This window comes from Daphnia pulex, chromosome 12, assembly GCF_021134715.1.
Source record: "Daphnia pulex isolate KAP4 chromosome 12, ASM2113471v1".
Taxonomy (NCBI): domain Eukaryota; kingdom Metazoa; phylum Arthropoda; class Branchiopoda; order Diplostraca; family Daphniidae; genus Daphnia; species Daphnia pulex.
Genome location: NC_060028.1, coordinates 5930918 through 5955793, shown reverse-complemented (window position 1 = coordinate 5955793; position 24876 = coordinate 5930918). Strand labels below are relative to the sequence as shown.

General features: G+C 37.6%; 1 protein-coding gene across 1 annotated transcript; it reads left to right on the top strand.

Moving 5' to 3' along the window:
* Positions 1–965: 965 nt before the first annotated feature.
* LOC124208929 (calcium-activated chloride channel regulator 4A-like) lies at positions 966–5908 on the top strand. The gene is made up of 16 exons (XM_046606794.1): positions 966–1279; positions 1394–1521; positions 1596–1783; positions 1919–2096; positions 2184–2328; positions 2389–2619; positions 2691–2858; positions 2963–3373; positions 3443–3682; positions 3753–3924; positions 3989–4150; positions 4238–4399; positions 4467–4567; positions 4647–4752; positions 4846–5072; positions 5162–5908. The coding sequence occupies exons 1-16, from the start codon at positions 1088–1090 to the stop codon at positions 5750–5752; spliced, it is 3402 nt and encodes a 1133-aa protein (XP_046462750.1). The 5' UTR covers positions 966–1087; the 3' UTR covers positions 5753–5908.
* Positions 5909–24876: the final 18968 nt, after the last annotated feature.

The window sequence follows — 24876 nt, the reverse complement described above, 5'->3', positions numbered from 1 at the left end:
ATTGATTTTCACATGAATTTATACAAGAATCTCTTAACAAAACATCAATGGAAATTAATGATTAATAACTCAGAATTTACGACAAATTACTTATTGATTATAAGAAAATATCATGATATTCCTGCTTAATAATCACTGATTTTTTGCATATTTTTTATGCGAAAAAACTGCGGTAAAATCATGACATTTTATTGATTTCCACATGATTTTATACAAGTATCTCATTACAAAATACCAATAGAAATTAATGATTAAAAATTGAGAATACATGATATATTACTGATTTATTTTAAGAAAATATAATGATATTTATGCTTATTAATTACCAGTTTCTTGCATATTTCTCATGCGAAAAGTCTGTGGTAAAATCATGAAATTTGTATGATTTCTTTCTGATTTCTAACTACGGATTGGGTTGTATCTCATATAAAATGAGACAAAAATATTTTAAACACTTTTAATGATAAAGATGAGGGTGAAAATTCTCATCAATTTAATGAGAAATATATGAGATCATCAAAAATTATTAAAAAATCATTGATGTCATTAATAAACATATGATTTCTCATATAGTTTGATGAGATTTTTCCGTAAGGGTAAGGATCATAGATGAAACGATTTATAGCGATGGAGTGATAACACTTCACAAACTCGACTCACTATTACACAAGCCAGGCTTACAGTGCGAGTGCGTCATCCGACAGAAAGGCGAGTCAACAAGAACACAAATAAGATAATTTTGATAATATCTTGTGGCCTTAATCTCGTAATTATAGGATTCTCTGCAATAAGTCTGATTCGATATAGTTCCGTTTTCTTCTGCCATGGTCTTTCGCCACACCCTCTATTTCAAGCAATTTCGAATACTGTAACATGCTCGGTTAATCAAAAGCCTGCCGTCTGTCGGTTGTACGTCGGTTGAAAATACCTTTCTCCTTTCTTATCTTGCTACTGTTGCAGGTGTCAAAATGGGATTTTGGGTGGTGACGCGTAAATAGGACACAGTCAACCGACACTAATTTAGTTTGTTCTCGATGACGGAATAGAAAAGATCGTTTTGGGTATCGTCGAATATAATTTGTTTCGTATGCGAAACATCATGTCGATTAGGACAACTGTAATGTTGTGCTGGGTTACGGTATTCTGGGGAGGTGTCCTGATCGGAACTATACATTCCGTCAGCTTGAACGGTAATGGCTATGAATTTACGGTTGCCATCTCCGAGGACGCTCTACAACTCGACGCCGAACAACGAGTTCCCTTCCTCGATGCTCTCAAAGTAAGCTTCATCTATTTCATTCATCTCGTCTCATTCAAACTTCATTCTTTCGTTTTAATTCATTTTTCAAAAAAAAAAATCATTTATTACGATTTATACTTTCTCGTTAATTAGAAAACAATGACGGATACGTCAAAAATGCTCTTTGATGCGACTGATTCAAAAGTCTATTTTAAAAAAGTTAACATTTTACTACCGCGTGCTTGGATTACCAGTACTCTTACTGGCGCACCGACATCGACGTAAATAAATCTGTTAAGCTATCTCTACCTAGTTTTCGTTAATTAAATTTCAATTGTTTCTCATCGGTTTCAAGGTATAATTACTTGAACGCTGATATGCGAATTGAAACCACCATGACTGCCTTTGACCCCGAGACTGTGGTCCAAGCAGCGCGCTCCTACAATTCCAAAATGTGTGGCCAACCGGGTGAATATATAATTGCGCCACCCCAGTTTTTCCTCAACAGCAACGGCGCAACTGTGAAAAAGTATGGTGATCCAGGTAAGCAAGCGATGAGCAGGAATGAAGAAAGGAATGGGGATTTTATTATTCATACTTCAAACTAGCTAGTTATTGTAGTCTACTGTTTATAGCAAAAGACTACAATTTTATTTGTATTTTATTATTACAATATAGCTAAGGTGATGCTCCACGAATTCGCCCATTACCGATACGGTGTTCATAAAGAAAATGGAATTCCAGGAATGTTTATCGAGAACGGTGATAAATTTCCCTACACATTTAAAAATCCTCGTGGCGAATGGCAACTTACTGGATCCAATAATAGCAAAATTGAGGGATCGTACGCATATCCGTAAGAATATATATATATTTTACTATTTAGCATTGCACTGCTTTTGACATTATATATTCAGTGATTAATTGTTGAACAACTTTTTAGGGAAGACCACACGCGTTACTGCGAGTATCCCAATACTCCCGACATGACAGGCGATCTGACCGATCTCAATTGCAGATTCATTCCCGATATGACAGCTACAACCGGACCGACGACGTCTTTGATGTTCATGCCATTTTTACCTACAGTAAAATTGCGCTACTATTCTCGTTTGATCTTCATTTAATTGATTGTTCTTTTACTATAGGTGACTAAATTTTCCGATGAAACTAATCATGACCGAGCAGCTCCCAACATGCAAAACTACTGGTGCCGCAATCGTAGTACCAAAACAATAATTTCGAAACATCCAGATTTAACTGACCTTGAACCTTCGGATGCCTCCACCAACACGGTACCGGAGTTCAGTTATCTGCTCCCAGCATATCAGACTGTTTATATCGTCATGGATACCTCAAGTCACACCTTAACCGATGATGTACGGTATTTAATTAAAGGACGACTAAGTGAATCTTAGTATTCAAGTCTAATTCACATTATTATTTTTAGACGGTTTTCAATGATGTCAGGACGGAAATCGCAGATAAATTAATTCCGCAATTGGCTGCAACCAGCCCCAGGTCTTTTGTAGGCATCGCAACCATGGGTGGAACTAATGTTAGTAGTTCAAATGGTCGTCTAGGAGGATATTTGACCGAAATACAAGCTCCCATTCAAGTAAATTATTTTTTAGAAATATTACTGCTTTGAACACATAATTTAATTTTTGCATGGTTGTTGCTTCACTGTTTACTTTTTCAAATTCAAAAATGAACATTCAGGTCGATAACAATGAGATTTTATTAGCCAATAAGGTGAACGGATTGACTCGATCATCTGAGTCAGGTTTGTTAATAGAGAAGGCTATGCTGGACGTTGGAGAAGTTTTGACAAACTTCACACATTTGTCCGGGTCAATCGCGCTCGTGTTCAAATTGAATGACATCACGAACATGGATGAAATGAAGGTTGAATCTGAGGCTGTCCATTTACTCAATTCTCGAAACGCTCGTTTGATAACGTTCGAATACAACGACGACAGCAGTAAAAACGTAATGGAGAGAAGCACATTACTGACTGGAGGGACTCATTTTCCCGCCAACCTAAATAGTTACCAGACTGTCATTTCGAGCGTGCTAAATAAGACCGTCGAGCTGGTACGAGATCCAAAATTTCTCAACAGAAGAGTTCAAGTAATAATTACGATTTATACTGTACTTCGTTTAGATATCTTGTTAATCACTAATTATCCGTGTATTTAGCTGCTTCGAGATCCGTTTACGAGTAATTCTGCAACGCCTTTCAGAAAATTTTACACCGTAGACTTTGTTCCAAGCTCAATAGAGATGCACTTTTTCGTACCCGTTGGAAGATCCAGTGACTATCAAATCCTGGTAAACGGAACGGATAGAAAAACATATAGCTTGGCATCGGCAGAGCACGTCCAAAAATACTCAAGTTGGGACAGAAAGTACAAAATTCACACCTTTACCATACCATCGGTTAGAAAAATTGCTGAAAATCGCTTCTTCTGGCTTAAAGAAAAATTAAAAATTCCTGTTTTGAATACAGACATCAAGCTCGACAACTGCTACGTTCATGGTCGATACGACTGGAGAACCGTTGTCAGGCTTTTACGAGGCTGTTGAAATTCTGGGTGAAAACGTTCCGGTTTACGTTGGCGGCGGAGGCCAAACCAAAAATCGAGTAATCGATGTCGAAGTCTATACATCTGGCAAAAACGGTATTTGATTTTTCCACAAAACTTCGTCAGGTTTTTACATTTTTGATTCCATTTAAATCGAAAGGTGTCCTAAACATGGCTGACATTTACGAAGACCCTTCGTTTTTGATCTTCGCTTCAATTCGAAAGGGCTATTCATTTGCTCGAGCACTTAAGTCTGCTGTTGCTACCGTTCATTGGCCAAACGCAATCCAGCAATCCGTGTCTTTGAGAGATGACGGCCTTTGTACGTGTATTCCAATATGCCTTAAACAAATAAGCAGAAATAAGTAGTGAGATTCTTCGACTAAAGGAAAAATTTTATTTTCAACAGACCCTGACTTACTGGAAAAAGACGGCACCTACACGGGTTTCTACAAACCGACAGTGAGTGGCATATTTCACGTTTCTGTTCTCTTAGACGGTTACCGAAGATCCGATCCACTTGCCCAATTCAACAATAATCCTTCCAGTCGTTCAATACCCATCGATCAGAGTACGATACAATTTGATGAATGTGTGAATTATTCTGATAATTTATAATTCTCAATTTCCGTGAACAGACGAAGACTCGTCCTACCTCGAAGTGGGTTCTACCACCAGTTTTCAACGTTGGATTCCCTATGCTGCCAGCCTTGACGTGCGGTTGGCGATTTTGTACAAAGTACGTTATTCAGCATCATCGTGCGACACTAATATTGAATATAAACGTTTGCTAAGCTACGAATAATGATTTATTACAGGAACGACCGGCTCGCATCATGGATTTCCGAATCGACAAATACGATTCGGAAAACCAAAAAGTAACATTTTCTTGGACTTCTCCTCAAGATAGTTACGGCAAAAACAGTAAATCAATTTCGATATTTTATAACACCAGCATTCAGTAACGTAAAATAATTTATGTAGCTACTTAAAATCTTTTTTTTTCTCTCTTTACAGCGTCGGTTGCTTCCTATCGACTGGTGTACAGCTTATACCCAGATCAGATTATCAATAATGACGGACAAATTCCGGAAACAGCTGTAGAAGTAGGTCCAAGCACCATCGTAGAGGGATCTTTAGATCCTTTGCAACCTTTTGTTCGTCATTCTGTGACCGTCAACCTGGTACGAGATGGACCCGCGCCCCCTTCGATGTATTTTACCATAAATTCCAAGAGTACATCGGTATGTTGGCTCACGCGCGCTATTTATATACATACATATTTTTTTCTTATGAACTTGACGATATTTTTATTGTTTATTTGTGAATTTAGGATGTAGAGTCGTATGCTGCACCTATGGTTTACCTTATCGGGTCAGAGCCCCCTGTTACTACGACTGTCTCAAAAACAACAGTCACTACTCCAACAACAGCGGCTGTTACAACTCCAACTACTTCAACAACAACATCCAAACCTACAACTGCCAGCACTGCTGCGAGAACATCAACGGTGACGACAAAACCGTCATCGACAACAACTGTCTCAACAACAACAGTCACTACTCCAACAACAGCGGCTGTTACAACTCCAACTACTTCAACAACAACATCCAAACCTACAACTGCCAGTACTGCTGCGAGAACATCAACGGTGACGACAAAACCGTCATCGACAACAACTGTCTCAACAACAACAGTCACTACTCCAACAACAGCGGATGTTACAACTCCAACTACTTCAACAACAACATCCAAACCTATTACTGCCAGCACTGCTGCGAGAACATCAACGGTGACGACAAAACCGTCATCGACAACAACTGCGCAACCATTCCAACCAAATGGTGCTCAAATCACCCGAGTTTCATCAGCCTTATTCTATTCCTTATTCTCAGTTGCATTGATTTTAATTTCCGCTTTGTGAACAACAAAATGATTTATTTTATTTTAATTGTAGGAAATTTTTCTTTTCTAACAGCTTATCGAGTTATCGTTTAGTTTTTAACGATTAATTGAATAGAATATAATGAAATTATATGAATATTAGATTTTACATTCCAAATAAACTGAATTAAATAAATGCACGACATTGAGAAAAGGGAGATTTGCAGGTCGATTCAGTAGCTAGGCAACCAACAACGGCTTGGCTTACACAACAACAGTCTTTGTCGGTGTTTACGTTTGATCGCAGTTTGTTAATACTATTTGCTTTGGTTTTGTGTTGTAGCAAATGGGTAACGTATTTAAATTAATTTGAAACTGGCTTAGTAGTCAGCCAGATGATGATGCCAACAATGTAACTCATTTGGATCAAAGCAGTTGTATTTCAACTGATCCACCAGTTTATTCTTGGTTAGTTCGTTTAATTGCTGCCCTTCATTTTGGCTGTCATCATTATTTTGATGTGTTCTTTGTTATTCAAATGCAGGGACAACAAATCTGAAGTTGAAACAAACCAACTTCGACTGAACCATTTGAACGAACTGTACATTTTTCGGAACATCGTTTATCAAGTACAAAAGTTTAAGATCGAAAATTGCTTGCGTTCGCTTATCCTCGTTACAGGTTTCTTCGACAGCATTTTTGTCGACGATTGTAAAGATTGCAAAATCATTTTGGGACCCGTTAAAGGCAGGTAGCAGTCAAGCACAGTAGTTTGAATCACATGTCAATCAAGATAGTTAAAGGTTGCTGAGATATATTTTGTTTTGTATTTTAGTATCTTCTTGCGAAACTGCAGTCATTGCGTTATAGTGGCGGCTTGCGGACAGCTCAGAACTAGAGACTGTACTGACGTTACCTGCTATCTGCTTTGCGCAACTCAACCGAGCATCGAAATGTCTTCCTTGATGAAGTTTCAGTGTATTTCACTCGATTATCTGGGATTACATGGTTACACAAACTTATCACTTGATGTATCCGATTAGCCGTAAGTAATTTTATTTTACATGTTTTTAGGTCACCATACCAACGCTGGACTAAACTCAATTATTGTTAATCGATGGTCAGATGTATTTGATTTTACGCCTACTTCGTTGGAAACTAACTGGAAATGTTTGGCGATTGAAGATCGTTTTGAGGATAATCTAAATTAAGAAGAACTAATATACTGTACCGAGTAAGAATAATGTTTAGTTTGATTTTGCATGTTTATTATTAATTATTTTCTCGTCTTTTACCGTTTTTTTAGTCACCAAATTGTCTTTGATCGGACACTTTCAGCCTTACCATTCGATCACCCGATGGTACCCGTTAACCGTAATTCATATGCAGCTTCCGCTGCTCCCATCATCTGGGATAATTCAGAAAATTTTTGCAATTTGTTAGCCTCTAGCATAATCCTAAAAAACGATAAACTTTTCCTAAAACTATTACATGTCTTATACTTTCAATTTAAACAAATATAAATAAATAAATTTAGCTTTTGCTTTCAGATATGCGTCAATTTTTTTACGAGTAACGGCCCAAAAATGGAGATTGGAGAGTTAGAAAATATTTCAGAAATAATTTCATTCCGACTTTGATGGTCACAAATGACCTGGAAAGAAAATATAGGTTAATAACTCGAGTTTTCACACCTTCATTTCCGGACCTGTCGCACATATTAACTTAAAAAAAATTCTTCAACTGAAAACATAGATAGATGCAAGCGCAGAGCGCGTATCTATCGACGTCAATGTGGTTGGGAACCCCTTATCCGAAAGTATTAAAATTGGTTGTATTTTTTAAACGTTTTTTTTTTTAACTTTTAATTTTGTCAGGGATATCGCAAAAGAAATAATCGTTTCTTTTTTTTTCTTGCATGATATAGGGGGCTAATAACTATGGCACGCCGAAAGGGAAAAAAAAAGTTCCTTGCTTCATCATCTAGCGGTTAGATTTACAACTACACGCAAAAATTTCCCATTTCTTACTCCAAAACACGGAAATTTTCCCCGCTTCCCGTTCCGTCGAGCCGTGATTTATCGGTAACTGCAGTTGAAAATTGCGGTCGAAATTGGGCTATTTAACTTACGATTAGGCTACTGGAACTCAAATAGGAAACGAACCACGTAGTCTAGAAGGCTAGCATATATTATTGACTTTTAGATATACGTAAGTAGAAAAAATTAAGACTTCTAGTTTGTTTGTAATCTTAAGTTTACTTAGGAACTATAGACTTGGCTTACGTCCGTAGTTGCCAGTTGGATTAAAGCGAAAAAAGTGGACGCCAAATGGTAATGTTCTTGCATGGCGGCTTACGGAGTTTCGCCAATGTCATTACTAGTTGAGTAGTTGGGTCATTCCGCCGAGTTTCGAATTTGTTCGTCGCAAAAAAAAATTGATTTGCTCCATTTTTTTATCGCGTGTTCTTCGTGTCATGAAGAAGCAATGTACCAATGGATTTTTTAAAATGCTAACGGGAAGCCTTCCATAACATATTAAAGTTTTGCGCAGTAATCTTCATTCAAATTATTTTTTATTTCATCGTCAGCGGATCCAATCTGGTCTTTCGGATCGGCACCAAATTTGTACCAGTTATAGATGTGAATATGAAGAACACATAGTCAAAGAATGAAACTTGTTCTACGATCTGTTCAAGAGTTGCGAATTTTTTCATTTTAGTTGTTTTCCCTATTTCTTTGGTGCGCGCGCAACTCCCTCCCTCTCTTCCTCTCTCCCTTCGCTTGGAAAGGGAGCGCGTGCTCCAAATATTGGGAATAATAACGAAATAAAAAAATTCATAACTCTTGAACAGGTTGCGGAACAAGTTTCATTCTTTGGTTCTTCATACTCACATCTATAACTGCTGGTACAAATTTGGTATCTCCATCGCTAGGTGGCTTACAGGATGAATGCAGCCACATAATAAGACCGGCATGGCCAAAAAACGAAGAAATTTCGGGGAATTTTTTTCCAACATTTCAATCGTTAATATCACTAAGCTGGGCTTCTAAGCTGGGTGGGAACAAAAAATGAAAATGATTTGAAGAGATGGGCTATCCCATCATTTTAAAAGTCCAATTAGATTATTTTTAGGTACAGTAGTTGACGAGAAAACTGCTGCAGAAAAACAAAAACAAAAAAAAGTCTAAATTTTGGCTACCCCCTCAAAATTTTTTCTAAATATCTCCCAAACTACAATAGCTAAGCGATTGCGGTTTTACCAATTGACTTAGCGAAAAATTTAGAACAAAACTCATCTGTTTGTTAATTTTTAGAACCCCTAGCGATGTTTACCGCATAATCAAAAACCCCCAAAACGATCTCTTTGAATTGCGAACGGCTGGTATCAAACATTTTAAAAATATTTAGTTTTTACTTGCAGGAAAAGGCTGGAGAAGGGGGAGAAAGTCTAACTCATATGCCATCTACCCACCAAACAGCCTAAGTTCTTGTAAATTGGTGTCTGCAAGTAAGAAGATTTCATAATCAGCTGTTAATATCGGCAACAAACAAACACGTGCTGCCTTGCATGCACTTGTAAACAGAGCATTAGTAAGAACTTAGGGGGTTTGGTGGATAGATGGCACATGAGTCAAGTTGACTTTCTTTCCCTTCTACGAAAAATCAAACCTAATATTTATTTTTCCTTATTTTAATTAAAAATTTCAACGTAGCTGAACTCGCCTTTAAAAACTCTTATTGTTTATATTTTTCATTATTTTACTGTAAAAAAGCCTACCCGACAGGTTTTAACACGGTGAGATTGGACTGAGTCCTTAATATAGAGTTGGCCTAGTCCATGGTTTATAGGCCAACAGCCATTTCAGCAACGACACTAGTTTTTAAAATTTAATGGCCATCTTTCTTGTTTGTGCTAGAAGCGCGGATTTTAAAAATGTTTCTAGTAATGATACTTTAATGATTTGTTCCATTCAATTCTATTTAACTGAAATTTTATTATCATAATATAATCACCAATGTGAAAGAATTGTAAATCGAGGCCAATTTTCTCTTCTTTGCTGGATATCATTGTGTTCTCTATAATCTTCTCGGTATTTTTCTTAGTAAATTTATCCACTATACTACATCAATAATTATGTCCAGTGACTCTTCAATATTACATCATCAACGCCATTTAAAACTTGAATGAAGTGAAACGTAATGAAGTGAAACGTAATATGACGTGAAAACGTAAACATAAACAACGGTTTTGATCAAATCCTCATCCATAGTTTTGGCCTCAACCTTAGACACAGCCTTCCTCGCCAACTCATGCACAGTCTCTCCCACTAACTTGTCTATTCACCGATCATATCTCCCATGTCAACTCGTATAATATCTTCCATGGTATTGCAAACCTTCTTTCCCACGTCATCATCCACCTTTCCAACAACGTAACACAATATATATCATGCACGGCGTAATACAAGACATTAAGTACGACATCATAAACGACATCATACACGACGCCACACACGATGTGCTGAACTGTAAAACCCAAATCATATTGAACTTGATGAAAAACTTACTATGTGGTAGACTAGAGTTATGAGCAGGAATATCTTCATAATTTGGCGATTGGGACTTTTTTGTCTTGTATATTTAAAGAAGATGAAATTAAATAATGAAATTTAAATTTAAAATCCTCAAAACTGTGGGGATTTTGCTAGACTCAAATAGCATGTGAAAAAGGATACTTGATTTTCTAAATCCACCCTCACTATTTAAAAGATCCAATGCCAAGAATAACTGTATAAACTAGACTATAACTGTACTAAATGCTAAAAGAACAAAATTTAGAACCCTATAAGCCTTTCTCAAAATGTCTTCCTTGTTTAGCGACATAGCCAAGGCCAAGAGCTTACCCTACATAATACAGGCCTTTCTCCAACCAATTAAAAAAGCATAAAAAATATAGCTATTAACAAGCGATTCGCGACTCAAAGCGTCCAAAAAATCCAATTTTTCCGGAGGTAGTTTTCGGATCGTCATCCGGAAAGAGACTTTAAAAATCCGGAATAGGTCTAACCTACTCAGAATCACAATCAAACGTAAAAAAAGCCAGATTTCTATCTTTTTTTGTTCCCAAGATAATCGGGATTGAAATTCGTGAAATATTGTTAAGAAACAGAAGGCCAGGCTTAGACTGTTTCAACGTGACATAGTCTATTTTCCAGTCTAAAGCTAACATTTAGACACAAGTAACAACAACCCAGGCTCACGCATTACTGCCGTGCAGCCTCCAGTGCCCGCTGGCCACCACGGCGCACCACACAAACCGACCGTCACCACGGCCGTTCGTACTAAATTAACGCGCTGGCCATGCTTTGTGTGATTCCAGCTCCAACACACACACACAGATACACTCACTGGCCATTCTTTGGGACATTCCAGGTCCAACACACAAGTACACATTCACACACTAACACAGATTAAACAACAGGGCACAACAGCCCGACCATTAACCGATAGCTATTATGACCGAGGTAAGTTGAGGGGAGGTGCTCCTAGCGCACTTCGTCCAGGGCAGCTTACAACCAGCGAGAGAGAGCGACTTCCGAGTCTCTCAGTAAGAGAGTGAAAAGGAACAGGACGTTACTCTTACGTCCAGGGGAAACAACTAAAAGAACAAAGGGACAGTGAACGGGGAATTATAAGGAAAAGCAACGTTTAACGTTGCGTCGACGGCAACACGTTACAATATCACGAAAACCCAAAGCCAATTTCTTTATATATTGTAATTTTACCTTTTCTGAATGAAATCCACTATTTTTTTCTACATTTATTAAATTTGCGCTTTTAATTTTTCTGCCTTGTACAATATGACATACGATGTGGTCATGTGGATTCAAGTTCGGAAGCGGTAGCTGCACTCGTGTAAGTAATACGTGGGTGGGCATTGAACATTTTTCTTGACGTTTTCTATAGTAATCAAATTCCTAATTTGATCATATTTCATTCAATATGATTACATATAAAAAGTAATTGATGAATGACATATATACATCATCATCATCGTCGTCGCTTGATTAAATCGTAATACGCTTTACTCGAAGGCGGGGTCGGGTTGCTAACTCCTCAGTGTTTTGTTTCCTTCAGTGATTTTTAAACGAATTTTTATGTTGATTAAAAATATACTTAAAACACATGTACATATTTAACACTTACTAATTCATCTTCGTCCGGTTGGCCGATTATTTTCTCAAAGATCCAGAGTACCGCTGAATGCGCTGCAAAGGATTTAAAGACCATTTAAAGGAGGAATTCAGAGGAGCTGTATCTGAAATAAAAACATTCAGATTCATTATACATCTAAAAAAATTAATTTTCCACATTTTTAAAAATTTACCAGAATACAGAAGATGTGGGGCGATAGCATTTCATGTACCTTCTGCAGTTAGTTTCTATTCTATCTGGTTATCATTTCATAAATTAACATTTTTTTCAAGTTTTGACCTTTTATTTTTCTGTTGCCCCGTTTCACGTTGACCTATAACTAGCTAGGCTTGTGTTTGGTTGTACTTCCCCTGCGCTGAGTGAAAACAGAGAAGTTGCTAATAAGACAGAAGGTCTTCAATATCATCTTTTAGATAGTCATGGGGATTGTTACCCATCTTTTCTGTTAAACCCTTGCCTAAACTTTGGGTTCATATTCTGGTTTCTTTAAATAACTGGATTAACTGAACAGGTAGGTTTCCTTGTTGGAGTCTATCAAGTCAGTGCTTCCCTTCATCATTGACTATAATGCACTTCGTATTTTCGTAATCCAATAACAGTTGGATAGCAGGAACATAGTAAAAGCTTTATGCAGACTTCAACTATTAATGTTACAAGGTTACATGTATATGAATATGAGTAATGTATTAGTGGAACTAATCGTATTAATTTCATACTTATAACAACACTAGATTCTATTTTATTTTTATTTTTAAATTTTGGAATGGTTTATCTTTATTAAGCTGACAGTGACAGCTGAGGTCATGGTCATGACGGAGGAAGAATAATATCTGAATACTTCGTCATACTAAACGATTGCTACATTAGTTTTTTCTCTGCCATTACCCGATAGACAAAAAAAAACAAAAATAACAGCAACAAAAACTTCTACTTTTTGTCTACTCTTTTCCGTCAAGATTAGAAACTTCGATTCTAGTTCGTCGTTAGCCTGTTAAAACAAAAATTATTCCAGTGATTCTAGATCTAATTGATTTAGATTTTTGAAAGCACGTTGTGTTTAGGAATTACAACCAACCATTTGGACTGTTGGTAGTATGCAGAATCAAGTTGCATATTCAATACTATTTAATTATGTATGCGTGTTAATGTGTTAACTATCTTGTTTAATGCGTGTACTATCTTGATTTCTATTAAATGAGGCACAATCAACAACAGACAGAAAACCCGAGGGAAAAAAGGTAGTTAAGGTACAGCTATTTTTTTTAACAGTGCAGCACAGTTAAAATATTTCCTCATGCCCAAAAATTACATAAGCTGACCTGGAAATGGAGTTTCATTACTCTTCAGTGGCACTGGTTTTCAAAAGCAGATAGGAAAGAGATGATTGCATTTGACTGATTCCATTTGAACACAATTAGAAGTTTAAGTCTTATTTTGGCAAAATCATGTCTTATTATTTATGCATTTTTGTTCTATTCATCACTTACGTAAGAATAAACAAAAAACGCGCTGAATTTGATACTTATGGGACAAAGGCAGAAAATGATAACTTGGCCGTCGGAGATCTCAATTGTAAAAAGAGTGAAAACAAAGCTGTTGCTTTTGCCACACAATAATATTTCTTTTACAGTTCAGCCACACTTTTTACGACATTCAGGCCAGAGGGTGAATGGAATGGTCTTGAATGAGATACAAAAATCAATCATTAGATTTAAAATTGGAGTTATATAAGTCAATTAAGCTTTTTTACTTTTTGACGAAAGACAAGGGCAACATTCCGCTCAGAACTATTTTTTTGTTTTTTTATATAATGACGAGCTAAACAGGGTTTCAGATCCCGTAAGGAAATTCTTTTTTTAGTGGGAAAAACTAATTTTCAACTCAAATTTCTCTGATCAAGATCACTAGATTATTCAGGCAAATAAAATATTAAATTAATTTGAGGCCACTATCAATTTTTAATTTGCAGTAAAAAAAACTTCAAACTTTTATCAACTCTCACTCGTACTTGTGGTTTTCATTAAGTAGTAATAAAATGTGAAACTATTCGTGATAAAATACCCTAACACAACGGTACAGTAAGCAGCAGGAAATCTCAATCTGACAGGTACTTTGACTTGAAAAACAGGTTGGGAGAGCCGGGTTAGTTGAAAGGACTAATCAGGAGGACAATTTATCATTTAGTTATTTGACTTTTTAAGAAATCTGATTGAAAATTTGTTATTTAAGAAGATCTATTTTGACAGATTTTTGAAAAGTTTCACTATTACACAAAAAAGATATTAATAAAAAAAAAACTAAAACTAATTTTTATTTGACAAATCCACAATATCCGTTCGCATTTCTTCCTTATCTATTATAACCAAATAAATCAAGAAAACAATTATTCAAAATATTATTGTTGCAGATAGCAGTCTACTATTTCAAATGGTTCCTTTACTTGACTGCATCACGGGTTAGACAAAGTTGATCCATGGCAAAACGTGGTATGTTGGTAGCATAAATTGGAGTGTCAGAGCGTAACAAAATGTAATTCATTTCAGCAATTTGTTCATGAACCTTGCAGTTCAGAAAAATTGCTCATTTTGGACATGTTGTTGACAGTAATGGGATTCGCCCTTATTCAAACAAAACTGATGCAACTAAGAATTTTTCCAGACTTATTATGTCGCTGAGTTACGTTAAAAACGATGACAGCTAGCTGCCATCTTTTTCAATTTCCATTCAAACTTTTTTCTTCGACAGATTATGATGGATTTGCTGGGTTTTTTTCCGTAATCCACAGCGTTGTCTACAACTAAACCTGGTTGTTCCACAATAATGGCATCCATAACTTTATCCATCGAGTCTTCAACAACGTCATCTAGATACTCAGAAACTGCATCATCCGTAGCTTTAGCTTAAGTATGAGCAAAAGCTTCGGTAACAATCTCAGCCAGACCTTCAGCCCCAGCGTCGCCACAGTCTCTACCGCAAATTCAACTAAGCTGCGTCACCTAAAATTTCTTCTGGCATTGCATAAGATTTCTCCTATGAACGCTATGAATGTCGCAGACCTTTTTACCAGCAGCCTTTTCTACCCTGCCACCCACCTTCCAACCCACTTCGTCATGCGCAATATAATGAATGACATCTTGCACAAAATCAGGCACGACGTGCTGTACCGCCAGAATTGCTACAATTGGAATGAAAAATATAAGTCACTATAGTCGTGATCGAACTTTTAATCATTATTTTTATCAAAAATCAAATTACTTTATTTTAATTTTATTCGCGAACAAATGCCAAAGAAAGATTTGAAGGAAATATTGGTTTTCAATTATTTCTGTGACGTCTGCCGAAAAGAATCAAAATGCTGTACGTTTCTTCTGAAATAATTGAGATGTTCAGTTTGACGTCTAAGTAGTCTATCCTCATCTGTCTGTCTAAATAAATGGAAGTTGACAGTAGTTGTAAACGTTTGACATACTTATTTGGAAATATTCTTTGATTTTCCCACGATTTAAGAGTTCGGTGGATAAATGGAAATTTTTTAAATGAGTTAGAGAGCAGCAGTGAATAAAGTTCAAATTCAGTTTGACTATCGAGTTTGGTAAATTATTTGCTTTTGCACCAGCCAATTTTGTGGAAGAGATTTAGAGAGTTTTAGCAAACCGTGTCATATTTAAATTGCAGTAGCAGGGGGGGGGAGGGAGACATCGCCTGCTATTAAGTGTACGTCAGTGGTGTTTTTGCTCTTGTTTAACTGCAAATTTCTACGGTTTATCAGTTTAATATCCCCAATAACTGTGATTTCAAACAAAGTTTAGTTCGCCGTGCACAGTTTAATCTCCCTCTAATCGCCTTTGCTCTGTGTTGTGTGTGTTCTTTTTCGCAAATTAAAAAGTCAGTTCAGCCCAGTTCATCGCTCTACACAAAGCTTAAAGTTTACGTCACCAGGCTACCTCTTCTCTCCCTCCAAAATCACTGCGTGTGTGCTTCGCGCGCTTGTCTTTTACTTTCTTCACCTCTAAATTTCAAAAATTCACAATGTCAGTTCGGCGCTCACCTGTCCGAAATGAAGTACAATGGAGAGAAAGCACAGCAGCTGCTACTCCGGACCCACAACCTTCAAGTCAACAATCTTCTGGGCATCATTTCTCAACGAAAATCTGCGTTACATGTAACAACGACTATACTCCAACGGCCTATCACCAGAAATACTGCTCCACTTGTGGTCGTAACTCAGCGCGCAGAAAGAGCCAAGCCTTGGTTGATAATACCCAAAATCCTCCTAATGCTGACATACATTCTGATATCGACACTCAGAGTGATAATCAAAGTGACAATGTCTTCGGTCAATACGCGACTGGGTTCACGCTTTCTACCCCGTACCAACCCTCGTACTTTACCATCGATCCTTCAGCAAACACAAAGCGAGGAAACGCACACTTCTCTCCACTGGACGATGCAGCAGATGACAAGCGTACGAGAAACGATTGTCACAAAGAAGCGGAACTCACAAAACTTCCCTTGCAGCAGCTTATTGGTATTATTCTTGCGCAGCAGTCCGAAATGAATAAATTAATCGCCAAACGTAACAGCAGCGAGGACGCGCTATACGCCGAGAAAATGAAGACCAAAGAATTGGAAGAAAACTTCAACAAGACTTCGGCTGAATTACTGCAGGCCAAATTGTGTTTTGCTGAAGACTTCCTCTCTACCATGAAAAGACCTGCAACCTACGCGGACGCAGTTAAATCGAAGCAGTCCGAGTCTCCCGGTCCAGTAACTCTAATCGCTGACCTCTGCAATGGTAAATCAAACGTTCCTGAACTGAAAGCCATTGAAGACCTGCTCGGATCTAGAGATGGTGGCCCTGTCGCCCAAAGCTCGTTTCATCGGGACGGAAAACTATTCATTACCTTCGGTCAGCAAAAAGAAATGGACACAGCTATCCATATCTTAAACTCTGCAACGAATGCAAAAGAAATTTTCAGCCCCACATCACTCCCGAAAAAGCTGTATCCAATGATCATCCGTGATGTCATGACGACCAACTACTCCGGACCGGCTGACATTATCGCAGACCTCAACAGCGTTGACAGAAATCGCTGCCTTAAAGTCATGTGACCAGAGCCAATGTAATTTTCACCAACAAAAGGAGCGGGAAATCACTAGTCAAGCTCCTGATCGACAGTCGTGAAGCCAGAGATGAAGCTTTATCCCGTGGGCGAATCTATTCAAAAACTGGAGCTTCCTACGCTACCGTGGCAGTCAACCCTGAACACGAAATCCGTCGTTGCTACAACTGCTGCCGCTACGGTCATCTTGCCTCAAAATGCCGCAGTAAACTACGATGCGGAAGGTGTGCCATGAACCACCCGACCCACGAATGCTGCTCCGAAACTCTATGGTGCTGCAACTGCAACGGTAATCACATTTCGAGATGCCGATCCTGCCCAGAACAACAACGAGAGCTAAGGCGGTACGAAAAACTCTTCTGTTAATCATGTTCAAAAAAAAAAAAAAAAAAAAAAATAATAATCAATCAACTTTCTCTTGTCTCTAAATTAACACTCGTCATTGAATGGCTGTTTCCGCCTCTCTAACCCAACTTACGACTGAAAATTACGATATTATATGTGTACACGAACCCTATGCCTCCTTTCATGTTAACCTCCACCCTACGCCAAGTCCAAAAATATCAAATGTCCCACCTGGCTATAAATGTTACCACAACTTAAACAGCGATCATGCCTACGGTGCTCTTATTTTTGCTCAAGCCTCTCTAAATGCCACCTCTGCCCTAAATTTGTCAGCAAAAAATGTCTCCGCTATCGTATTTATACGCAACTCCGTATCCATTTACATCATATCTGCCTATATCTAAGACCGACAATTAAAAACCCTGACGAAACTTTATACGCCCTCTGCAATCTCCTGAAAAACGACACCCAAACCACCATTTTCTTTGTTGACTCTAATGCAAAGAACAAACTTTGGGGCAGCTCCCAAACCGACTCCAAAGGCGCTTCTATTGAGTGCGCTATCACAGCTAAAAAAATTATATAACCTAGACAGAGACCCCGACGAATGTGAATTCACCCTGTAGATACTTCCTTCATTGATATTGCAACAAAAAAGCAATAGCTTTCGCCTGCCACTTTTGTAAACCCGCTCTACCCTTCTCCGACTGCCATGCACCCCAAACTGAAAAAACGACGATATTCTATCTCACCCCACTTGTTCACTCTCCTCCAATCACTATGTACGAGCTAGAGTCCGCCATCTTCACCCTATAACTCACAAATTCCGCCGGAATCGACCAACTGTCATCTTCGTTAATTCTTGCTACCCACCCATATTATATTCACATTCTTCTTGAGACACTTACGTTTCCCTTCATCCTGGATAATCGCTAATATCACTATAATTCTGAAACCGAACAAATACAACCATGAGCTACTCACCACCCGCGTTGTATCCTAACTAATTTGTTTATTTATTTTTTTCCCCTTTTTTTTACGTTTTGTTCTACTCCAAACATGCCCTTCAATGTATCCTAGTCACCTCTAGGCCATAGTATTCTCTTTGATGTTCTTTGCTTAATAATCCTTGTAATACAAAGAGGCAACTATCAATTTTTGATAACGCCTCTGCAATACAAGAAAAAAAATTGCAGTAGCAGAAGTAGTAGCTCAAATGTGAAAAGGCTGTTATACCAATACTTTCACATACTTAAACTTTCAGTTTATTGGTGATATACTTTATGTGACCAGTAAACAAGCCAGTACCCAATAAACGTGTCCTTTCTCAGAATGCGAACCAAAGAAGAATAAAGAAGGCCAAGATGGACATCTTGTGGTTTTCAATAAGGCCAGAGTTAATGGCTAACGTCTCTTTTGTGGAGGCATTTATTGCCTTTTATGCTAGTTGAAATATAACTGATTTCATTCATGTCGGACAACCATCCCAAAGGTGAGCTTAATCAAGGGAAGAATTGGAAAGATGCTATAAAAGCTTTGAAGGGACAGTCTGTACTACTTCCTAACTCCAATTGCACACCAATCTCCAAAATGATTGTAGTCACACAGTATGATTTACGCAATTGGGTCTCGGTATGTGTAGTATATATTCAATCAACAAGTTGTTAAACTAATTGTAAATATTCTGTTTTGAACTGTTTCGTGTATATGTCATGCCTTTTTTCACTCCGTAGAGAAACAGGATTTCATACACACGCTCTTAATCTCACGCTTTTGCTTGATAACACTGCTAAATTTCTGTGACATCAATATGATGTACTACCGGTATCATTGTACACACAATTGGTAGGTAGAGGGAATGATTCTGTGTGGTATTTTTGCCACTTTTTCCTAGATACAATTATTATGTATGTTTCTCACTATTTTTCTTCTAAATATTCTCTATGTATGTATACTACCTCCCTAAACTACATTCCTTCCATGTCCCATATTTATAAATTCCTTTTATGAAACTTGGATCATCCTAAAATTTTATCACACGATGACCCTATTTGAACGAACTATGAATGTCTGACCAGAGGCTAAAATAATAAAACTGAAATTAAATTCAAGAAAAAAGTGTATTATAAACGTGTTCCACGTCAGTACACGTAAACTCGAACACATTGTTTTTTGAATCAAATGATCCCAGTCAAATCTGTTGGTCACAAAACAATGTGATTTATAAAAATCAAGTGAGAAGAAAACTTCAGGTGCTTGAACAAATGTTCAGTCTCTTTTTTAACATAGCATCGTTGCAGGCATAATACTGCGTATCTGATCTTTTTCCAGCAGAATAAAAATAAATAGTTAAATGTATAACGGTATTGGGAACATAATCAGCAGCAGTTATCCTGATTAAATACAGAAGCGGTACTGTTTTTTTTAGTTAAGTCTTATGGTTAGGTATTTTTATAGTTCAACTAATTGTCTAATAGACAGGAAGTAGCACCTGTGTCAATTCCGGTATTTCAGTTATCAGAATGTTGTTCTCAAAGTCCGTGAATTCCCGGATGAAGAACAGGTGAGCAACGAATTCCCCGTCGTCACTAAGGAGAGGTGCTGGGTGCCGTTACAATGTGTCCTGTAATAAATGATAGTAATGGTTTCCCAGGCTCTAATCAAAACATTCTAATCTTAATTTTCACCAATGTGTTTGAGGAATGCTACGAAAATGTAATCAAAATATCTTCCAGAGGAAAATCTTGTAATAGCTGTAACTGCAACTCCTAGAAAATTTTATAGATGTTAACTATTTTGAAAGAACTTCCCCATATGGAAATATGGATGCTGGTTGCTACTCGAAAAACACGAACTTACCCACGTTGCGGATAGAAGTGACATTATTCCTGTTGAGATAATTAGTTAATCATACTAATTGTCTATTCCAACAGATGTTACAACCATTATTCATTTTATAGGTCGTTAATAAAGATGGATCAGTAACCAACCAATATGCTTTTTCAGCATGGCGTGACAGAGACGTCACAGTAAGAAACTTTCTTTTCACCACAATGGAAAGAGATCATATGTGAGAAAGAGCTCACTCATCAATTGTTTCAAGTTTCAACCCGAACATAATATGATAGCACACATCGCCGAAGTGAAAAACCATGGCCTCCACTCTAAACGAGATTGGAGCTACGACATCCCCAGTCAAATCATGACGAAGATCGAAAACAATCTTCCATCCAGATGTCAAAATATATTTACTGCCTGGAGCAGCGTCCCGAATGAACACACAAACATAGCTCCACTGACTTCTTGGCTGCTAAAAGAAGAAAGCATGGTAAAACGATGGAACGAGGATGATAACATCGCAAGGGACGCAGCTCTCTTGGCAAAAGATATGGCTTTATCTTCGAATTCCCGGATCAGCACCACCAAGTTTTCCAAGAAGGTGTCCATGGATCATGAAGAGGGAAGAGTCGTATTTCCCCAAAGTATGAACGTAAAAGTAAAGAATAAAGTCACTGAGGCAAACCTGGACACACTCCGATCGTCTGCAGAAAGAGAATTCGAAGAAGCACTGAGTAAAAGAAAAACAATAGAAATAAAGAAGTATAATTCATCTCTAGCTACGTATCAACGATGATCAAGAGTGTGGGTATTTATCATCTTCATCTTTTCTTGTGCGTAATTCCATGGACTCGTTTGCAGACTCTGCAGTCAGTCGACAAATGACGGACCAACTATGAATGTCATCGAACTTTACACCAATCAACCCAGGGACCTGGCAATTCAATTGAAATGGTGGGATACGATTAAATGCTCTCAGTCAAGGAGACGTTTAGGTATCAGCTACAGTAAATGAACCCAAAGTAAACTAAAGTAAAAAGTACCCAAAGCAACGTAACATTTAAAAAAGACACTATAAATTCCTGGTCTCGCGGCCAATCTGCTGTCAGTCCCTGCTGCAACCAACCAAGGAACTACAGTCACTTTCTCCGACACACATGTCGCCTTTAATCAAGATCAAGAGACCTAGATGATTGGACAGCGTGTTGGTGCTAAGCTCTACAGACTGGACTCAAAGAACATTAAAAAGATGGACTCTCCTAACCTGGTTGACGGCTTTAGCAGCCTAATCACACCCAGCATCATACCATCTATGGTATGCTGGGGTCCAAATCCTACCCTGGGTGTGGATTTGGAAAAATGTACCTCCCTTTCCCAAAGGACGAACCAAAGCCACCGCAGTAGGACAAATCACCCATTTATACCTATGCGGTCCCATGCAAGTTGCCAACCTTGAAGGAGCCGTTTATTTCGTTTATTTACAGACGACTTATGTGGATGGAGAGTTGTACTTTTCCCGAAACAGAAGTCGGAAGCTGCTGATCGTTTAAAGAATATGTCACCCTACTCCAAAACGAGACAAGCAACACGGTCAACCCATTAAGGTCAGACAACGGAGGCCAGTACATCAGCCGTAACTTCAAGGAGTGGCTGTCAGAGAGAATCGTCCGACACGAGACAAGCAGTCCACACACACAACATAAAATGGAGTCGCATAAAAAGCCAACTGAACCAACATGGAAACAGCACGTATCATGGTACACGACAGAAAACTACCTATCTACCTCTGGGGGGATGCTGTTGGTTGTGCATTATATACGCTGAATCGAGTCATCAGCACTGCGTCACTAACAACGCCGTTCTCAGCCTGTCAAAAGAAAAAAATGTTAATAATTATATTAACGTATAATGTATTAACATTACTTGGTATACTATCAAAGACACACAGTTTGACGAGTTACATTACTTATTTTGTGTTGTCTTTCGCCGTCTTTTTCAAAATTTCATTTAAAGACTGGAAAGTGAAACACGGTGCTGTTTCCCACATTTAAAGGCGCATTTTGGCGCGAAAAATTCAGCTGAAGTGAATTACAAGTGTGTATTTTGGCGTGAATTTGGATTTTTAATTCACTTCAGCTAATTTTTTTAATTCATGTATCCCTACTACTTTTTTTACTTCAGCTGAATAGAGGTCTTGACCTCTATTCACCTCTCCCGATTCACCATTCACCCATCGATTTGTGCACCTCCCTTTTCATCTTGCAATGTTGCATGGAAAAAACAGACGGAATAAAACAAAAACAATTTTTTTTAACCTCATGAGTGTTTTTTTAATTTCATTTGTTCTCGTAGTAATTTTTTTGTTACTTTTTAAGTAGTAGTGTTTAAAAAATGGCTTTAGAACCTGACATTGAGAATCAGTTTGTTAAAGAACTCCTTTTGGACTAAAATGGAAATGTGATAAATAATGATAATATGCCCATAGTTATTCCTGCTGAGATATCAAGAGAAATTTGGAATGGGAAAAAAGATAGAGAGCAATTACAGCTGGATCACGTTGCAAATTTGATTTTCCTTGGCAAGTCTATCACATATTATCACTTTGAGTCTGTAAGTTATCAATTTTCTATCCCTTTTTGTTTGTACAACAGACCTCGTTAAAGAAAATTACTCCAAGTTGAGTGCAAACGCCTCAAAGTTTTACCGTTCTAGGAGTCTATTGCAAGTAATCTGCAAGAAGCAGGCTACAATTTTTCTAAAAAGAAAAACCTTGCCAACAAATTAAAAGTTAAATGGAATAAACTAGTGGCTAAACGCAAAGAGTATGCAAAACTGATTTCTGCCACAGGGTCTGGTGCTGAGGTACTCAAGAAGAAACCCAGCTATTTTGATGAAATGGAACACATTATTGGTAAATCTAAAATTTTATTGCAACAATCTGTATAATAACACACAACACAAATTGTTCGTTAAAATAGGGAACTCTCTTGTTATTCATCCTTCCTATGTAGGCGACAGCCTCGATAGAAAAAAGAATCCAACGAAATTGGATAAAACGTCTTCGAATGAAATCGAATCTCAGATGGAAGCCTGTTGGTCTTTGTTTTTATATTTTTTGGCCGGCATCTCAATTATATTTGATTTTCTTAGCCACTAGTAGAAAAAACAACATGCGGAATTGGAGAAAAAGATTGACGAAGACATGGCCTTGAATTCAGACAATGATATCAACAACAAACGAAACCCTGATGAAGATTCAAGCAGTGATGGCTTCTCCGAAATGATTCAAAAAAGAAAGAAACAAAGAACTTCTTGCGTATCAAAAGGGCAGCTTTTGTTAGAATTAATTGAGAAGACTGCAGAATCGAGAGAGAAGGCGAGAGCTGAAAGAGAAAAAGTTAAGGCAAAGCAGTATGAAGATCATATGGCACTGGAAAGTAGAAAATTAGATGCAATGATGCTGTTAATTCAAAGAGCACTGCCAGAAGAAAAATCGCAAAAGAAAAATAAAAAATCAAAGAGTAAGAAAGAATCAGACTCTTCTTCTACAGATAATGACTAGAAATCAGGATGCATTTTGTGGAGAAGATCGTTTGAGTTATTCATTTTATTTTCGAACAAATCAAACACATTTGGTTAATCAAGTAGAGTGACATGTATCATGTCTTTTCAGCCAGTAATACATGGAATCTTTAACGCCGAAAGGCTGCAATAACTCTTCGTTGAAATCGTTTCCGTAAGATCTCTCTCTTCGCATTTGCAGTTACATCGTGATCATTGTAGGCCATCAGTGGAGGATTAACATTACAATTAAGTGGCGCATTATCATGCAAATTGTGATCAAGTTACCATTTCTGATGCAAATATCATGAACAACACAACATGTAACAACAATGTTGACTGCATTTTCAATGGTAGTATCAATGTCTCGACATCTACAAGTACGGTTTTTAATATCTGCAAAAACATTTTCTACGATCATACAACTTCCTGATAACCTTTTGTCAAACGCCTTCTGTGAGGGTGTTAAGCCAGCAGGGGTTTTCTTGTACGGTACTAGCATGTAACGTTTCAATGCGAAAGCCGAATTCCCAATTAAATGATACTTATTACTGTTAAAAAGTTCATTATTTTCAAGCTTAGTATATTTTGACGATGTTTGAAAAATGTAGGAGTCATGGCTTCTTCCCGGGTAGCCAGTGAAAATATACGAGAAAGTTCTATCAGCGTTCACGATTGCCATAATAATAAAGCTGTGAAATTTCTTGTAATTTCTGTAAGCCATTTCATTTTCAGCAGCATCCGTCAACATCCCCCACTATCCCTATCCACTATCCGGGACATTTAAAAAAACTTAGCTGCCGTCCTTTTCAAATCGTTACGAGGAGAGAAATAAATGTGGTCAGACTGCACCCGAAAAAAAATTACAAATTAAATGAACGGATATCCAAATTGTTGACTCAGTTCTATTAAAATTTGTCAGCAAGTAAACGAATAGCTCCCTGATTTCCTAGATATTGCAGAGCTATCAATAGCATTTCAGAGTTAGACATCGGGTGGTACCCACCATGGTAAGCAACATTAGTACGAAAATTACCAGCTCTCAAGTGATCTAGAAGTAAGCCAAATGTGGCAAGAG

What these genes read in the sequence shown, in the direction of transcription:
- LOC124208929 (XM_046606794.1), top strand. Translation starts at nt 1,088, where the DNA reads ATGCGAAACATCATGTCGATTAGGACAACTGTAATGTTGTGCTGGGTT. An exon ending in ACTGGCGCACCGACATCGAC is followed by an intron (nt 1,522 to 1,595) that starts GTAAATAAATCT and finishes ATCGGTTTCAAG; the next exon opens with GTATAATTACTTGAACGCTG. An exon ending in ACACCTTTACCATACCATCG is followed by an intron (nt 3,683 to 3,752) that starts GTTAGAAAAATT and finishes TTTTGAATACAG; the next exon opens with ACATCAAGCTCGACAACTGC.